The 16,293-nt window shown below is 41.9% G+C and overlaps 1 protein-coding gene across 1 annotated transcript in view; it reads right to left on the reverse strand.

The window, feature by feature from the left end:
- Positions 1 to 1,243: 1,243 nt before the first annotated feature.
- Positions 1,244 to 16,293, reverse strand: part of DDX1 (DEAD-box helicase 1) — a 223,644-nt gene continuing 208,594 nt past the window's right edge. The window contains exons 20-26 of the mRNA XM_030198848.1: positions 12,660 to 12,751; positions 11,073 to 11,145; positions 10,854 to 10,926; positions 10,704 to 10,746; positions 6,072 to 6,167; positions 2,326 to 2,446; positions 1,244 to 1,584 (exon numbers count right to left, since the gene is read on the reverse strand). Of these exons, the coding sequence (XP_030054708.1) occupies positions 1,454 to 1,584; positions 2,326 to 2,446; positions 6,072 to 6,167; positions 10,704 to 10,746; positions 10,854 to 10,926; positions 11,073 to 11,145; positions 12,660 to 12,751 (629 nt within the window). The 3' untranslated portion in view covers positions 1,244 to 1,453. The remainder of the gene's footprint in view (positions 1,585 to 2,325; positions 2,447 to 6,071; positions 6,168 to 10,703; positions 10,747 to 10,853; positions 10,927 to 11,072; positions 11,146 to 12,659; positions 12,752 to 16,293) is intronic.

Consider the following 16,293-nt stretch of genomic DNA (forward strand, 5'->3'; position numbering starts at 1 on the left):
TAGGCACTGGATAGGTAGTATTAGTAGGAAATATGGGAAGGACCATCATCACTGCACCTTCCACCTGCCCAATGAATATAGGAAAAGCCAGATTTCTGCAGACCTTCCCATGGCATCGCAGGAGTCCAGGGGCAGTGCAATAGTCATATCTTCACAACAAAACTTAAGGTGACTATTGCTTATTTTGGCTTGGCAGTTTATTTCTGTTCATCTTAGGTCTCAAAAAACTGAATTAAACCCAGGTCTGGGATCTGACACCGTAGGGCTTTGTTCACAATAGCCGTGAGACTATGCCACTACCTCCCACGCCACAATTCACTTAGCTCACTCACTGCACTAGTGGTAACAGGTGAACACGGACAAGGGCTCCTTCAGAAACCCTGTAATCATGGGCCCCAAATCATAGCCTTTATGGCTGCTGCTGTGCAGTGTCTGGACTCCTCCCTCCCTTCCAGGATCTGTAAACACTGCTTCAACAGCACCCTCGGCACTAGCCAACCTAGTCAGAAGATCTTACTCAGAAACGGACGATGTATAATCTTTTATATCCATAAGCATCAGTGCTGAACATTTAAGTATTACTGTTAAGTCCATTAAGATGTCTAATTTGCCAGTACCTCTGATAGTTATTCCTTTATATACAGCCCCCTTTATGCTAGGCCAGTTTGGGCCATTATTTGCCAGCCCAGGGACCATAAGTACAGATTGGGATAAGGGAATGACTAGTGACAGCCTGTTCAAAAATGCTCTTCCAGGTATACATCATTTTTAAACTTTACTTTTAAACAATATTCTTGTCCTCATAGTCACTCAGCCAAAAGGTCAACACAATAACTACTATTCTAATACAAAGCTTTTTCAGGATACCAATAGACTGAACAGCATGTTAATTTTGTATTGCCACCACCTCGGTTGTCAATAGTATTAAAATAATGAATTAGGTCAATTAAACCGAGGTTTACAGACCACAGTTCTACCAGTTGCTGAAATCAAGCAATTGTTATTTCATCACAAATCATTTTTCTGTTCAGCAAAAGATAGTCTCCAGACTGTCTTAATACAGTGACAAAATTCTTCCCTAAAATGGGACACCAAAGATTACCACAAATGAGGGAAAAATTTAACATTCCAATTACATCTGGGATCAATGCTAAACAGATTGTTTTTTCAAAAAGTTTCAGAAGCTGTGTGACAAACTATCCGTAAAGCAGATTCAGTAGGAATAAGTAATAGGGAAACTATATTGGCAGAAAACCCCAACTTTATTTAATATTTCAGTTTTCAAAAACAGCTAACATCACAGTTATCCTATTATTGACTGTTTAACATGCTTGAGTAGAGTACAAATTTGATGTTAATACAACTAAAAACACTACTACTGAGCAATACACCATTTCTTTGAGTTTCACACTGTGCTTCTAGTAGCTGTATTTATGGTTGTGAGTTGTAGGATTCAGAATGTTCTGAAGAGCTGATTGGGAAGGTAGCCAAGATGTAGGAAAGATGTCTGAGCTTCTTTTTCAAGGGAAGACAGCTCTTGTACAGTGGGTGCCAAAACATCTACATGACCTTTGTAAAGTCCACCTGTCAAAGAAGACATATGCTTGAAGTTTTCAACAATAGTTTATGTTCAGCTGCAACAAGAGAGGAGGCACATTACTCAAAGTAATGGCTACAACTAACTGCTGTACTTTAATGTGAAATGGAAATGTGCCTTTTCTTAGGACTAGATCTTATATACAAAAAAACAGATAGCCATTAGTTTAAAACACAATCAAAAAAACAATTGTATGCCAACACAGAAAACAGCAAATCCTTATTAAAAATGTGATCAATAAATATATTGGAAAGGGAATTAGGACTTGATACCGCCTTTCGGTGGCTTTTGAAACTACATGCAAAGCGGTTTACATAGTATATACAGGTACTTATTTGTACCTAGGGCAATGGAGGGTTAAGTGACTTGCCCAAAGTCACAAGGAGCAGCAGTGGGAATCAAACCCAGTTCACCAGGATCAAAGTCCGCTGCACTAACCACTAGGCTGCTCCTGTGTAAGCTCTAGATTTACAATGAAGTCCAGAGCCACACATTACAAATTAGTACGCATTCACTTATGACAGTGGGAAAAACTGGCACACTACACAGCAAGAAAATGTGCCAGCCAAGGTGTCACATTTACGCATCCACAAATACAAAAATATAGAAAACAAATTTAGAGCCAAAATCAAATGTCAGTGCACTTATTCTCTCCCTTATTTACCTTTCAATTCACCTTTAAAAAATGAGCAACCTGAAAGACAGTGTGTTACTGAGCTTCAACTTACCACCACCAGCTCTTCTTTGTCCATAGACCACCTTTCCATCAAAATCGTCCAATGGTACTTTCAGATCGGGTTCCACTTGAGATATGGTACAGGTCAGATGTTCCTCAATCTCCCCTAGTAGCTACAAACAATACCATGATAAATAGAAAGCTATTTTTATTAAATATGTTTGGAAAAATCCTATACCTACTACTACTACTACTTGACATTTCTAAAGCGCTACTAGGGTTACGCAGCGCTGTACAATTTAACATAGAAGGACAGTCCCTGCTCAAAGGTGTTCTGCTTACATTCTACTACTACTACTTAACATTTCTAGAGCGCTACTAGGGTTACGCAGCGCTGTACAATTTAACAAAGAGAGACAGTCCCTGCTCAAAGAGCTTACAATCTAACAGACAAGTGAACGGTCGGTCTGATAGGGGCAGTCAAATTGGGGCAGTCTGGATTCACTGAACGGTAAGGGTTAGGTGCCGAACGCAGCATTGAAGAGGAGGGCTTTAAGCAAAGACTTGAAGACGGGCAGGGAGGGGGCTTGGCGTAAGGGTTCAGGAAGGTTGTTCCAAGCATAGGGTGAGGCGAGGCAGAATGAGCGGAGCCTGGAGTTGGCGGTGGTGGAGAAGGGTACTGAGAGGAGGGATTTATCCTGTGAACGGAGGTTACGGGCGGGAACGTAAGGAGAGATGAGGGTAGAAAGATAGTGAGGGGCAGCAGGCTGAGTGCATTTGTAGGTAAGAAGGAGAAGCTTGAATTGAATGCGGTATCTGATCGGAAGCCAGTGAAGTGACCTGAGGAGAGGGGTGATATGAGTATATCGGTTCTGGTGGAATATGAGACGTGCAGCAGAGTTCTGAACAGACTGAAGGGGGGATAAATGGCTAAGTGGGAGGCCGGTGAGGAGTAAGTTGCAGTAGTCCAGGCGAGAGATAATGAGAGCGTGGACGAGAGTTCGGGTGGTGTGTTCAGAGAGGAAAGGGCGAATTTTGCTGATGTTAAAGAGGAAGAAGCGACAGGTCTTGGCTATCTGCTGGATATGTGCAGAGAAGGAGAGAGAGGAGTCAAAGATGACTCCGAGGTTGCGGGCAGATGAGACGGGGAGGATGAGGGTGTTATCAACTGAGATAGAAAGTGGAGGAAGAGGAGAAGTGGGTTTTGGTGGAAAGACGATAAGCTCGGTCTTGGACATGTTCAGTTTCAGGTGGCGGTTGGACATCCAGGCAGCAATGTCGGATAAGCACGCCGATACCTTTGCCTGGGTCTCCGCGGTGATGTCTGGTGTGGAGAGATACAGTTGGGTGTCATCAGCATAGAGATGATACTGGAAACCATGAGATGAGATCAGGGAGCCCAGGGAAGAGGTGTAGATTGAGAAGAGAAGGGGTCCAAGGACCGATCCCTGGGGAACACCAACAGATAAGGGGATGGGGGTGGAGGAAGATCCATGAGAGTGAACTTTGAAGGTGTGGTGGGAGAGATAGGAGGAGAACCAGGAGAGGACAGAGCCCTGGAACCCAAATGAGGACAGTGTGGCAAGAAGTAAGTCATGATTGACAGTGTCAAAAGCGGCGGATAGATCCAGGAGGATGAGGATGGAGTAGTGGCCTCTGGATTTGGCAAGGAACAGGTCATTACAGACTTTAGAGAGTGCCATTTCTGTCGAGTGAAGAGGGCGAAAACCGGATTGAAGCGGATCGAGGATGGCATGAGAGGAGAGAAAATCAAGGCAGCGGCTGTGGACTGCGCGCTCAAGTGTCTTGGAGAGGAAGGGTAGGAGGGAGATGGGGCGGTAGTTGGAGGGACAGGTAGGGTCTAGTGATGGTCTTTTGAGGAGTGGCGTGACTACAGCATGCTTGAAGGTGTCGGGGACAGTTGCAGTGGAGAGAGAGAGGTTGAGGATATGACAGATGGAGGGGGTGATAGTAGGAGAGATGGTGTTAAGTAAGTTGGTGGGGATGGGATCAGAGGAACAAGTGGTGCATTTTGAGGAGGAAAGAAGGCGGCCGGTTTCCTCCTCGGAGATATCAGGAAAGGAGGAGAAGGAGGTCTGGGTTGGTTGGTTGAGGGAGAGGGTTGAAGGGTGAAGAGGAGGAGGTGGCTTGGTAGTGAACTCAAGGTTGATCTTTTGCACCTTGTCGCGGAAGTAGTCAGCCAGTGATTGAGGAGTGAGGGGGGGGGGGGGGGTGGGAGCGGAGGGCACTTTGAGGAGGGAGTTAAGGGTGGCGAAGAGACAACGAGGGTTAGAGCTGAGAGAATTAGTCAATTGGGTGTAATAGTCCTGTTTGGCAAGGAATAGTGAGGACTGGAAGGAGGATAGCATGAATTTGTAGTGAAGGAAATCTGAATGGGTGCGAGATTTCCTCCAGAGGTGTTCAGCAGATCGGGCGCAGGAGCGAAGGTAACGGATACAAGGGGTCAGCCAGGGCTGGGGATTAGTACGCCTTGTGGGACGGGAGGTGGATGGTGCACTATTAATCACTTCTATAGTGCTACTAAATATAAGCAGCGCTGTACACATTATATGCAAGCACTTTCTCTGTCCCTAGATGGCTCACAATTTAAGTTTTTTGTACCTGGGGCAATGAAGGGGGTTAAGTGACTTGCATAAGGTCACAAGGAACTGCAGTGGGAATCGAACCCAGGTTGCCAGGATCAAGGCCTGCTGCACTAACCATTAGGCTACTCCTCCACATTCAAATCATGGACCCAAGGTGATACTACCATGTAAGAGTTTTTCTTGGCAGTCTTTATTCCCATCACCTGGAGTCTAAGCAATAAAGCAAAACAGTGCTTATGCTGTTGGTGGATCATAATCATGCCTTGTGTCTTCAAATACCCGATAAATATCAACATCCCAACTGAACATGCACCATGGAGAATACACATACACGCTCTGTTTAGGTCAACTTTGCAGAATCTTGGGCAACAAGTCAAAATTTGGGATTCCAACTGTTCTACCATATTAATTAAAGCTTCGAATGAGAGGTAGATTAAAATAGGTACAAAAAACAGAAATAACCTTTGCTCCAAGACTGGCTGCTTAAAGTTCTGTCCCATACTACTGTCATAACATAACATAGGGTCATGCCTTACACCCACATAAAACAGGACTATAGTATTTTTTTTTAAAGATTACTACTCTAAGACTATAAAAGAACACGAGCAATTTTGAAAATCTTATTTTATTTTTATTTACTGAATTATATAAATTATAATTCAAGTAAACAGAACTTGGACAGAATAATCATATTCTTTTTAAGACTTTTTAAAAATATTTTTAAGGCAACATGAGCATGGCTTTTAATGTAACTGGAGCAATTAAATGTCTGCAGTCACATTCCATACATGGAGTTGGCATCTCAGTTTCAACTACAGCAAAGCTACTGGGAAACCTTTCAGAAACAGGATGCACCGAATGCAAATTTCAAAAAAACCTTTGAAAAATGCCCCCCAAAATGTACCTGCAGACATTTCCACCTGTTTTTATACAGGCACTTTATCTGTAAAAAATGTGTAGTTTTAAAAATACAGAACTGCATACATTGTTGCCTCTTCCAGCCTAACCTGGAAATACCTCCACAACATGCAAGCAAAAAGTATGGCACAAACAAGGTAGGCAACTTTCAGATTGCCATTTACTCTGGTAAATGGTTTTGAAAATTTATCCTGAAAACGCACAAATTATTAGAGGCTACAAACTCATGCTTCTGACTGCTCAACAAGTCTTTCCTTAAAAAACGGAAAACTACCTGCATCTCATTGTACCATATGGTACAACCCCCTTCTTCCTTCAGTCTGGTGTTATAGCAACCCTTTCCACGACTACTGCATACATGATACCAAACCTGTAGCAAGAGAAAATATTAACATCTGTGATGATATCAAGTCAAGGCCTGAAATCTCCATACTACCACTAAACTGTAGAAGTAGATCTCTTCATAAAGGCAGTTAATAAACTCAAATCAATCATGATGCATAACAAATTTGAAGCATTATACAGATCTGGAAAACTGAACACTTTCGGATACAGCTAAAAGAAAATGTGAAAAGTATGTTTCTTTAATGCAGTACCTATTGGTTGCCATCAGTTTGAAACTTGGTGCACGCCACCAATCCACAATTAGCTAGAAAGTTGGTGTGTTCAACACCCATTCTCCTGAGTCCAGTTCCCAACTACTGAGATAGCTGGCTTATATATTGTCTACCCCCACTATGTACATGTCCAAATCCCTGTGAGAACGGCTCCACCCAACAGCACAACCAGTGGATCTTCTATACTGCTCATTTCTACCATGACAGTAGACATATACAACTGCAATTACGTTGTTCATGAGCACACATACTGCTTTCCCTTAAGTAGAGGGAAAAACTCTTGCTGAATTAAGCAAATAGATCTCACTTCCACACGACTGAAGGCCCAAGTGGTTTTTGGTTTTAGCCATGTTCCTTGTAAGTTTTGACTTCTGCAATGAGTTCCTCAGTCCCTGAAGCTGGCATCAGTTGTCACTCCAGGGCAAGCAGGGAGACACCTTTCAAGAGCTGAGTTGGGAGGTCCTACCATCCTAGCTGAACACTGAAGGATGCTAGCAAGGTGTGTGTGTATGGGGGGGGGGGGGGGGGGGTGGGGGGGCTCGAAATCCTGTATCTGGGGCTCCAAACTTACTAGAGTGCTCTCCAGAAACTCACATATGCTCTTGCCTAGGATGGTGACCATCAAACCCAGGAGCTGCATATAATTCCAAGCTCTTGGAGCTGACTGCAGAATTCCCTTTTGGGACTGCAACTTGACCATCTTCTACTGTGTTAAAAACACATGCCCCTGTTCAGTGTACAAACAGATCCCAAGTTACTCCAGTTCTTGAAGGAGGAAGGGGGAGGGGGGAAGAGTGACTTCAGGTGGTTTATCATCCAGTCTAAAACCCTCTAAGGTCTGAATGACCTCGTTTGTAATGGTCTGGGGCTCCTCTGCTGAGAACGCCCAGATAAGCTAGTTGTCCAGATAGGGATGTACCCAGACACTATCCTTGGGAAGAGAGGACACGACCACCATCAGGACCTTAGAGAAGGTAGTGGGGGCAGTGGCCAGACTGAGTGGGAGAGCACAGAACTGATAGCCTTAACCAAGCAGCAGAACAAACTGCAAACCTAACTAAGTTAGAAGTAACAAGAAGGCATTAATTAGACCAAAGACATACTAAGCCTGATGTGGCCACATTTCACCTACAAAGGCTGCGTCAGGGGCATTGACTGTCAATTGAATACAATAATAAAAATTTAAAACATACATATGAATAAATAAAATCTCAAAAATGAAAAATGAATACATAAAAACGTGCATATCTTTAAAAAACCCAAACATTCTACACATTTTGAAAAGTGCACTTTGTATTGTGACTCTTCCAATGGAGTATATGAGCACAGCTACTACTGTAAATGTTTCTGACACTGCTTTATCAGTTTTGATTATGTGAGACATTAATTTTGCATGTTTGTTTGAACCTTTTTGTGTTTTACTTTATAAGGTTTTAATCTATGGTACATTATGCATGTCTACAGTCTTAACCAATCTCCAAAAAGGATAAGCTGAACTTATAACTAATGTTGGCTAAGGATTCCAATGTTTAGCTATCTGATAGGAAAACAGACTAGAAAAAATTAGTTTCAACCACAAACTCTTAATTCCTGAGCCCAAAACTTTAATCAGAGAGAACATATAAGCTGGTGCATATCCCTGAACTATTTTATAAATAAAACACCACAATTTAAAAATTATTCTGCCTTCTATTTACCAGTGTCAAACATAATAAGAAGAAACTGTGCAATTTCTTCAAAGAACAGATGAGCCGTATCACAGTGTTTTGAATAGTCTGCAGCTTTTTCAGTTTGTTTCTAGTATAGCCCAAATAAATTATATTACAGTAGTCTAACTTAGCCAAAATTAGGGCTTGCACCACAAGCCTAAATTTATCTTTTGACAGGTATTTCCTAATGAGTCTAAGATTATACATTATCCAAAAGCATGTCTTGGCAAGGCCTTTCACTTGATAATCCCAAGTAAAATTCTGACCTAACATAATACCTAAAATCTTTAAAAAGACGATTCCAATCTGTAATTTATAATATTAACAGAAAAAGTGTAGTCCAGAGGTATTGATTCTTTTTGACCTATAAGAACAAATTATGTTTTATTGCCGTTCGACTTAAGACGGTTATTGGCCATCCAAGCAGCGATTATGGAAAAGCGAAGATAACTTACCTGTAGCTGGTATTCTCCGAGGACAGCAGGCTGATTGTTCTCACAATTGGGTCGTCGTCGTCCACGGCGGCCCAGGAACCGGAAGAAAAATTTTGCCAGCAAAAATGAAGATTTTCGGGAACATTCCGTCGCGCGAGCAGGATGGACTGCGCATGCGCGAACAGCTTCCCGACTGCCGAACAAGCGTGTCTCCTTAGTCTTTTTTTCTCCGCGGTTAGTGTTTTTTCGCTCCGATCGGCCCAGGATGAAGACTTCTTTAGCGATCCTTGTTCGCTTTCTTTTTCTTTTATTTAACATATCTCAAAAAAAAAAAATTATTAGTTTCCCGTACTTTCTTAGTCTTTTTATTTGCCATTTTAAAGTTTCCTTTCTTTTTCTCGCGGCCGACCTTTAGGTCGCTCGGTTGAGTTTTTCCCTTTTTGTGCCCTTCCTTTTTGGCACAATCGCGTCGTTTGATTTTGCCGAGGCTGTGTTTTCGTCCATGTCATCAAAGACACCCAGCGGCTTCAAACGTTGTACTCGGTGCAACCGGACCATCTCAGGTACCGATACCCACGCTTGGTGTATCCAGTGCCTTGGGCCCGACCACAACCCAGCAGCTTGTAGTCTGTGTCTTCGTATGAAGAAACGGACCCAAGCGTCTCGAGAGGCTCAACGGGAAAACATTTTGGAGCCGGGCCTGGTCCTTCAACATTGACAACAATGACCCAATTGTGAGAACAAGCAGCCTGCTTGTCCTCAGAGAATACACCTTTCAATATCTTATCAAACTGAATATTAGTAGGGGTTGTAATTTGGTAATATCATTCGCATAAACACCCAGAAGCCTGCTGCCTCAAGTTCAAATCCTAATGAAGACCTAAGCACCTTAAACAGAGCCCCTGTGGAACTCTGCAGAATGCTGTCCATTTATCTGAAAAAGATCCGCTTATTTTAACCAGGTATGACCTCCTTGTCAAGAAACCCCCTACACCAATATAAATCGCAGCCTGTTATACCAAGATTAATGTAATCAATAATAATTCAGTCTACTACATCAAACACGCTTGACATCACCGAGGCTAACCAATACAACCACAAGGCAGGAAAAGGACTCCTTCACTGTTCTTCAAAAATGCACCTGCTCCCACCCGATGGCAGGAGCAGGTGCATTTTTGTACTCTTCAAGATGATGTCACCAAGGCCGACCAATGCAACCACAGGGCAGGAAAATCCTCTTGAGTCAAGACTCCTTGCTGTTGCTCACAGTTACCACATTCTCTCCTTCCCAGTTATGTATACTGATTTTTGCACCTTCATCTGATGATATGTTCTTGAGCAGCAATCTTTTAAGCAGGGAAATATGTGCACCCCCCAGTCTGTGTAGAGGTGCCAAAATGACTGCTTGGCCATTTTGTAAATAATCTTGATGCTACAAGACCAAATGGCAGAAAGTGATATGAACCTCAGACACTTCCCCAACTTGGTTTTATCCGAATATAAACATCCTTTAAGTCCAGAGAGCATAACCAATTCCTTTTTTGAAGCATGAGAATGAGGGTGCCTAAGGAAACCATACTGAATTATTTGGCCAGATGTTTGTTCAGAGCACTTAAATCTCCCTGTCTTCTTTGTAATCAAGAAGTTCTTGGAATAAAATCCTTTCCCTCTTTCCTATGATGGAATGGGTTAGACAGCATTGGTCTGTAAGAGAGAAGAGTTCCTTGGTAAACAATTCCTGATGCTGAGAGCTTAACTTTAATTCTCTCAGTGCACAATATGGAGGATATTTTTTTTTTTTTTTTTTTTTAAATTATGGAGCATAACCTTCCGGACAGTTTTTGGAACCCACAGGTCTAAGGTTATAAGGGGCCACAAGCTATAGAGATATGCAATCAACCTAAACTGATATCCAAGAAACGAAGGTGTTGCAAAGGACAAAATACCGACTGACTTAAGCTGCAAAATATCACAATGAAAATACTAAGACAATGTAGAATCAATGAACAATATTACCATATTGTTGGGACTGCTAAAGGACAAAAGGTTAAGGCCTAGCTCATTGAGCCTTAGTGAAATCAAGCTTATAAGGGTGATGTGAATTCCTAGGTCAAATGAGGTGAGGTACACGAGTGCAATTGCTTACCTTCTCTTTTTCTGCTGCCACAAGAGAAATAGCCAGACCCATTCTGAAACAATCCAAAAACAAAAAAATTCATGAAATGCATTTTTTCCAAATGGTTTCTAACACCATAAAGACCATAAAACTAACAATGGCTTAAACTTCTCAACATACCTTTCAGCTCTGCCAACTCGTCCAATGCGATGAACATAGTTTTGTTTTTCGTCAGGAAGGGTGACATTGATAACTGCATAGAAATGAGAAAATTCACTTAACAAGCTTGGATATGGCACATGCTGGTCAAATTATGAATCTGGTGTACATAGAATATAAAAGTATAGCTATTTCTTTGGCAAACTCATGATCACTCAACCATACAAAGAGTTCTCTTACCATAGGGGACACCACGGATATCAATCCCTCTGGCAGCTACATCAGTACAGATAAGGAACCTTGCCTCTCCTTTCTAATGAAAAAGGAATACAATTTTTGTCAGTGAATAGCATAGAGCTCTAAATGGAAAATATTACACATGCAGATATAATGAGCACCAACTCCTCACTGCCAGATTATGCTATTTTATTTACATGTTTAGAAGCTGCCTATCTTGTGAAATGATAGGCAAAGAACATTTATAGAACTCAAAATATTAAAAAAAAAATCACCATCAAAAATGCACATCACCACAAAAGACATATAACAAGCATTAAAGAATCAAATGACCTCTAAAGGAGTATATCACAGCAAACAGATGTAAACAAGATTTCAGTCTCTTCCTAAACAGAATCACATCAGTCTCTAAATGGTCATGAAGGTGTAAATGCACGACACCCCCTTGAACCAGCTATTGACAGGCATGTGATTACTTAACAGTGATGCAAGGTTCACTGACACTGTAAAAATATAACTCTGGCTCAATCCTAAATCAATTGATATTGCTAGGCTCTCATCCTATGAAACCTTGGAAGCTAAGCCAAGTAGGGTATGGCCAGGACTCAGATGAGAACCACAAACAACATAGGGTACTGGCAACAGCTTTTTATTTCCTCAAATTTATGTTGAGAATTCATGTAGCCTGATGTTATGATGTACTGTACACTACTGAGTGGGATATATTTTGCATAATATATTAAAACTAAGGTCTTCCTGTTTCATGGACACTTAGGGCCAGATTATATATATGGTGCCCGAAAACTCCACATAGGAAAAAAAAAATACACATAGGCATATTCTCTAAAATACGCCTACATTTTATATAATAGGCTTATATTTCCATGCAGTATACAGAATACATCAAGCGTCTCTCCACACAACCAAATTTACTTGCGGCCATTTATGCCAATTTTATTTGGCATAAATCCTGATGACATTGGGTGCAGACAGGTGTAGTCTATAACAATAGGCATAGATTTTAGAAACACCCACGTCCCCTTTTCAACTATTCGACTAGAATTTACACGTATCATATTACAGAATATGCTTAGTGAGTTGTACACGTAAATCTTAATGCCAATTAGTGCTGATAATTGCTTAACATCCAATTGACAGCGCTGATTAGCTACTTAACCAATTAGTTTACACACATTGTTATAGAATTCACTGCTATTTTCGTACGGAAATTAAGGCGCGTTATATAGAATCCAGCAGTTAATCCAAATTTTGCAATTATACACACACAAAATATATGCATACTTTGGTAAATTTGCAATGCTGAAGTGTACACTACTTAAAAAAATCACCTCACAGAATTTCTGCAATTACATTTATTCCTACTCTTTGGTACACACAAATTCCCTAGGTTAATTTGCATATCTGTAAAGTATAGGCATAAATGCAACCCCTCTCCAACCCCACATAGAAACTCCCACATTATGATCAGAAAACAACAACTTCATTATAGTACCGTCACCTCCCACTTACGGGACTGATTCATTCTGCTTGTCAACAGAGAATGCCCTATCTCACATATTAACCAATTACCTTAAATCTTTCCAAATTTTGTTTTCTTTCATGGGGTTTTCTGTCACTATGCAGGCATACACATGAAAACTGATGCCCTTTTCTATCAGGACCTGCAAAGAAATGTCAAGCAACAATTAAAGGGAGACAGTAGGGGAAAAAATTCATTTCTAATACAAACTGAATAAATTTAGAGCCAAGATGTCTTTAACCAAACAAAACAAGCAAAATACACACCCAGAGTCACTCTACCTCTAATTGTTAAAGATTCTTTCCTTGCAGAAGGAAAAATTATGTCTTGCCTGATAATTTTCTTTTCTTGAACCACAGCAGATGAATCTAGAGTCTACTCACTAGTGGGTTGTGATCATCTACCAGCAGATGAAGATAGAGAGCACTGAACTCTGACTTATAGGCATTAACAGTAGAAAACAGCAAAAATGTTTAACACCTAAACTGAGAAATGAACAAACCGTGAGAACAGAGCACTGAAGAAGGCTGGGATTCTGGATTTATCTGCTGCGGTTAAAGGAAAAAAAAATTATCAGGTAAGAATTTCTCCTTCCTTAAAACCTGCAGCAGATGAATCCAGAGACTTGTGGAATGTAGCAAAGCAGTCCTCATGTAGGGTCGGAATCCGAAATTCCCATGGACAGAGCACCAAACTGCGTCTGCTTGAGCCACAGCATACAGATGATGCTTAGAAAAAAGGATGCAATAAGGACCAAGTGGCTGCTTTGCATATGCCTTCAAGAGAAAAAAAACTCCTGATTCCATAAGTACATAAGTATTGCTACAATGGGACAGACCAAAGATCCATCAAGCCCAGCATCCTGTTTCCAACAGTGGCCATTCCCAGATATTCTACAGTCTGTGTTGGGATCAGATGACTTGTGCAGATTTGACAACCCAACCTCAAGACTGCAAAAGTGCCATGACCCAGGTAATCACTTAACCAATCGTCTGCTCCGCAAAGCCTTAAGTAGCCAGATGTTCAGAAGGGGATGCACTCTGACACAACCCCAGTGACGTTCCAGGGACATGTCTGCTGGGGGAGGGGGTGATATGGTTCCGCTACTTAGGGAGGGCCGGCTGTTATGCCTATCAGCGGGGAATTTTTTTTATGTTTAATTTTTCATTTATTTCTCAATGAATTGCAAAAGGATTCCAACTGCCAGTGGAACAGTGTGATTGTGAGAGAGCAATGTAGCCATTTTTGCGCTGAAAGGGGGAGGGGGGGAAGAAGCAGTACTTATAAAATGCTCACTGAGAAAAAGGCAGACAGATTGAACGAGCCACATTTACACCCTAGAAAAATAAGCCAGTACCCCCGCTCAGCTGCTGGCTCTGAAGGCCAAGCAGCATGTGTTGTCAGCATGCCCTACCCCATGGCAGACGCACACTGGCCTGCCTGTTACTACCAATTATTTTTATAGCGCTACTAGATGTACGCAGCGCTGTATACTTGAACATGTAAGAGACAGTCCCTGCACGACAGAGCTTACAATCCAATGAGGACAGATAAACAGGCCAAATAAGGGATAATTGAATTACTTAAGGTGGGAATGATACAACAGACACGGGTACTGAACAAGTGAACAGGGATTAGGAGTTAAAAGTAGCTTCAAAAAAAGGGGGGCTTTTAGCCTAGATTTGAAGACGGCCAGAGATGGAGCTTAACATACTGACTCAGGAAGTCTATTCCAGAAATATGGTGCAGCAAGAAAAAAGCAATGAGTCTGGAGTTGGCAGAGGAGGAGAAGGGCTAAATGCTAAACTTTTATATAAACTTCAATTAATCCAGAGTACGGCTGTCCAATTGATTTTCCATCTGAAGTAATTCGACAGCGTCTAGTCATACTCTGAGAAACTTCACTGGCTTCCTATTAGAGAATGGATTGTTTTTAAGTCAGTTTGCATAATATACCTCCGTTATACTTATTCAAATTTTTTCCAATCTCTTCTTTTCCTCATCCAGATTATGCGATATACTCCAGTTAAAACTTCCCACAGTTAAAAGTATTCGATTTAAACAACATTTTAATGCTCTATTATCGAGCAATTTTAGCTTGGAATGCTCTTCCAAGACAAACTCATGATGAACAGAATTATATGTATTTACGAAGAAAACTAAACTTTTTTGTTAGGAAAATTTTTGGTATAATTTTTATTTATTTTTTTTTATATTGTAATGCTTCATTAGTTATGAGTTTCTTAATTTGTAAACCGCTTTGAATCTCCAGCTGGGATCTGTGTGGTCTATAAATTGCAGAGTAGATTAATTAGAATAAGAGAGATTTACCCAATGAACTGAGTTCCTGGGGAAGAGTGTAAGAAGTGATAAGAGTGGAGAGGTACTGAGGAGCTGTACAGTGAATGCACTTGTAAGTCAGTAAGAGGAGTTTGACTACCCTAGCCTACTTTGGCTTGGGGCTGCAGCATCTCTGCTGTCCCCAGCCCTCTGGGTGCACAAAGAGGGAAATGCCCTACTGAGTACATTACAATAGCATTAGCCCTGACAAAGGGCATGAAGCTAGCCAAGTAATTGAATTAATTATTGTAAGTATTATCATTATTATTTGATATCTGTGCTGCCAAAGTGAGCATTTTTGGAATGCCTGGGAGCTACAGGGGGAGCCTATAGGGAATACACCCAAACAGGGTGAACAGGCAAGAAGGGTGGGGTAATAGGGACCCACACCCCTCAGCCAAGGCCCTGCAAGACCGAGATAAAAAGCCACACACAGCAACACTAAGAAATGCGACTGGGGGCTGTGGAGCCAAGCTCTGAGCTCAAACAGGTATGGCCCTTAGACTGTGATCTGGGAGCAGCTGTTAAGCTCAACCACACCATGCGGCCGTGGTCAGCAGAGTGGGGAGAGCCAGGCAAGGTCAAGAAGACTCCAATGTCCCATCCTGTATATCCTTTAAAGCCATTCCACCCTCCCCCAGCAAGGTTGTTGTTTTTTTGTGCCTGCAGCCACCAAAGAATCAACTTACGGTAATGTAAGCCTCCCAAGCTTGTACTGAGCAATAGAAGAAAAGTGAGTTGTGGCCCAGGCTGCCCTAAGACTGGAATCTGGGGTGGTCAACAGAGTCAAAATGTGCATGTGCATAGCCTCATGTACAGAGAACGCTTTAGGCAGCTTCCAGTGCGCTAGCCACCCCAGGAGTGGAAACTGAGGTTTTGTGACTCTGACCAATAAACATTCAGAGCCTTTGCTATAAAGGAATTTAAGTCCTCCTTGGGGAAAACAAATGTTGCAAGTATCAGTCATAATCCCAACCCTTCTCAACTCCCACAGAAAAACAGAAGGTAGTGAAGCTCCTGCCAAGCCTGATGTACACTGAGGGGAAGATAGAGGAGCCAAAGAATCTGCTTCAGAGATGGGTTCAAAACATCTTTTTTCACTCACAGAATCCAACTGCAGAGGCTAAGAACCTTACAAGGACCCAGAAACCTTCAATTGCCACTGAGAAAGGCAGGTATGCTGAGGAGACCTTTGCAGAATATAGGCTTGTGTTATGACCCGGTAGTAGTGAGCCCCTGTGCCCCGACTAAGCACGGCAGAGATGGAGTGACACCGCACTCGGTCAGGCAGCCAGATAACCCCTAGCTTCACCTGGGAAGCGACCACCGTTCACCGGGAGTTGA

This window comes from Microcaecilia unicolor, chromosome 3, assembly GCF_901765095.1.
Source record: "Microcaecilia unicolor chromosome 3, aMicUni1.1, whole genome shotgun sequence".
Taxonomy (NCBI): domain Eukaryota; kingdom Metazoa; phylum Chordata; class Amphibia; order Gymnophiona; family Siphonopidae; genus Microcaecilia; species Microcaecilia unicolor.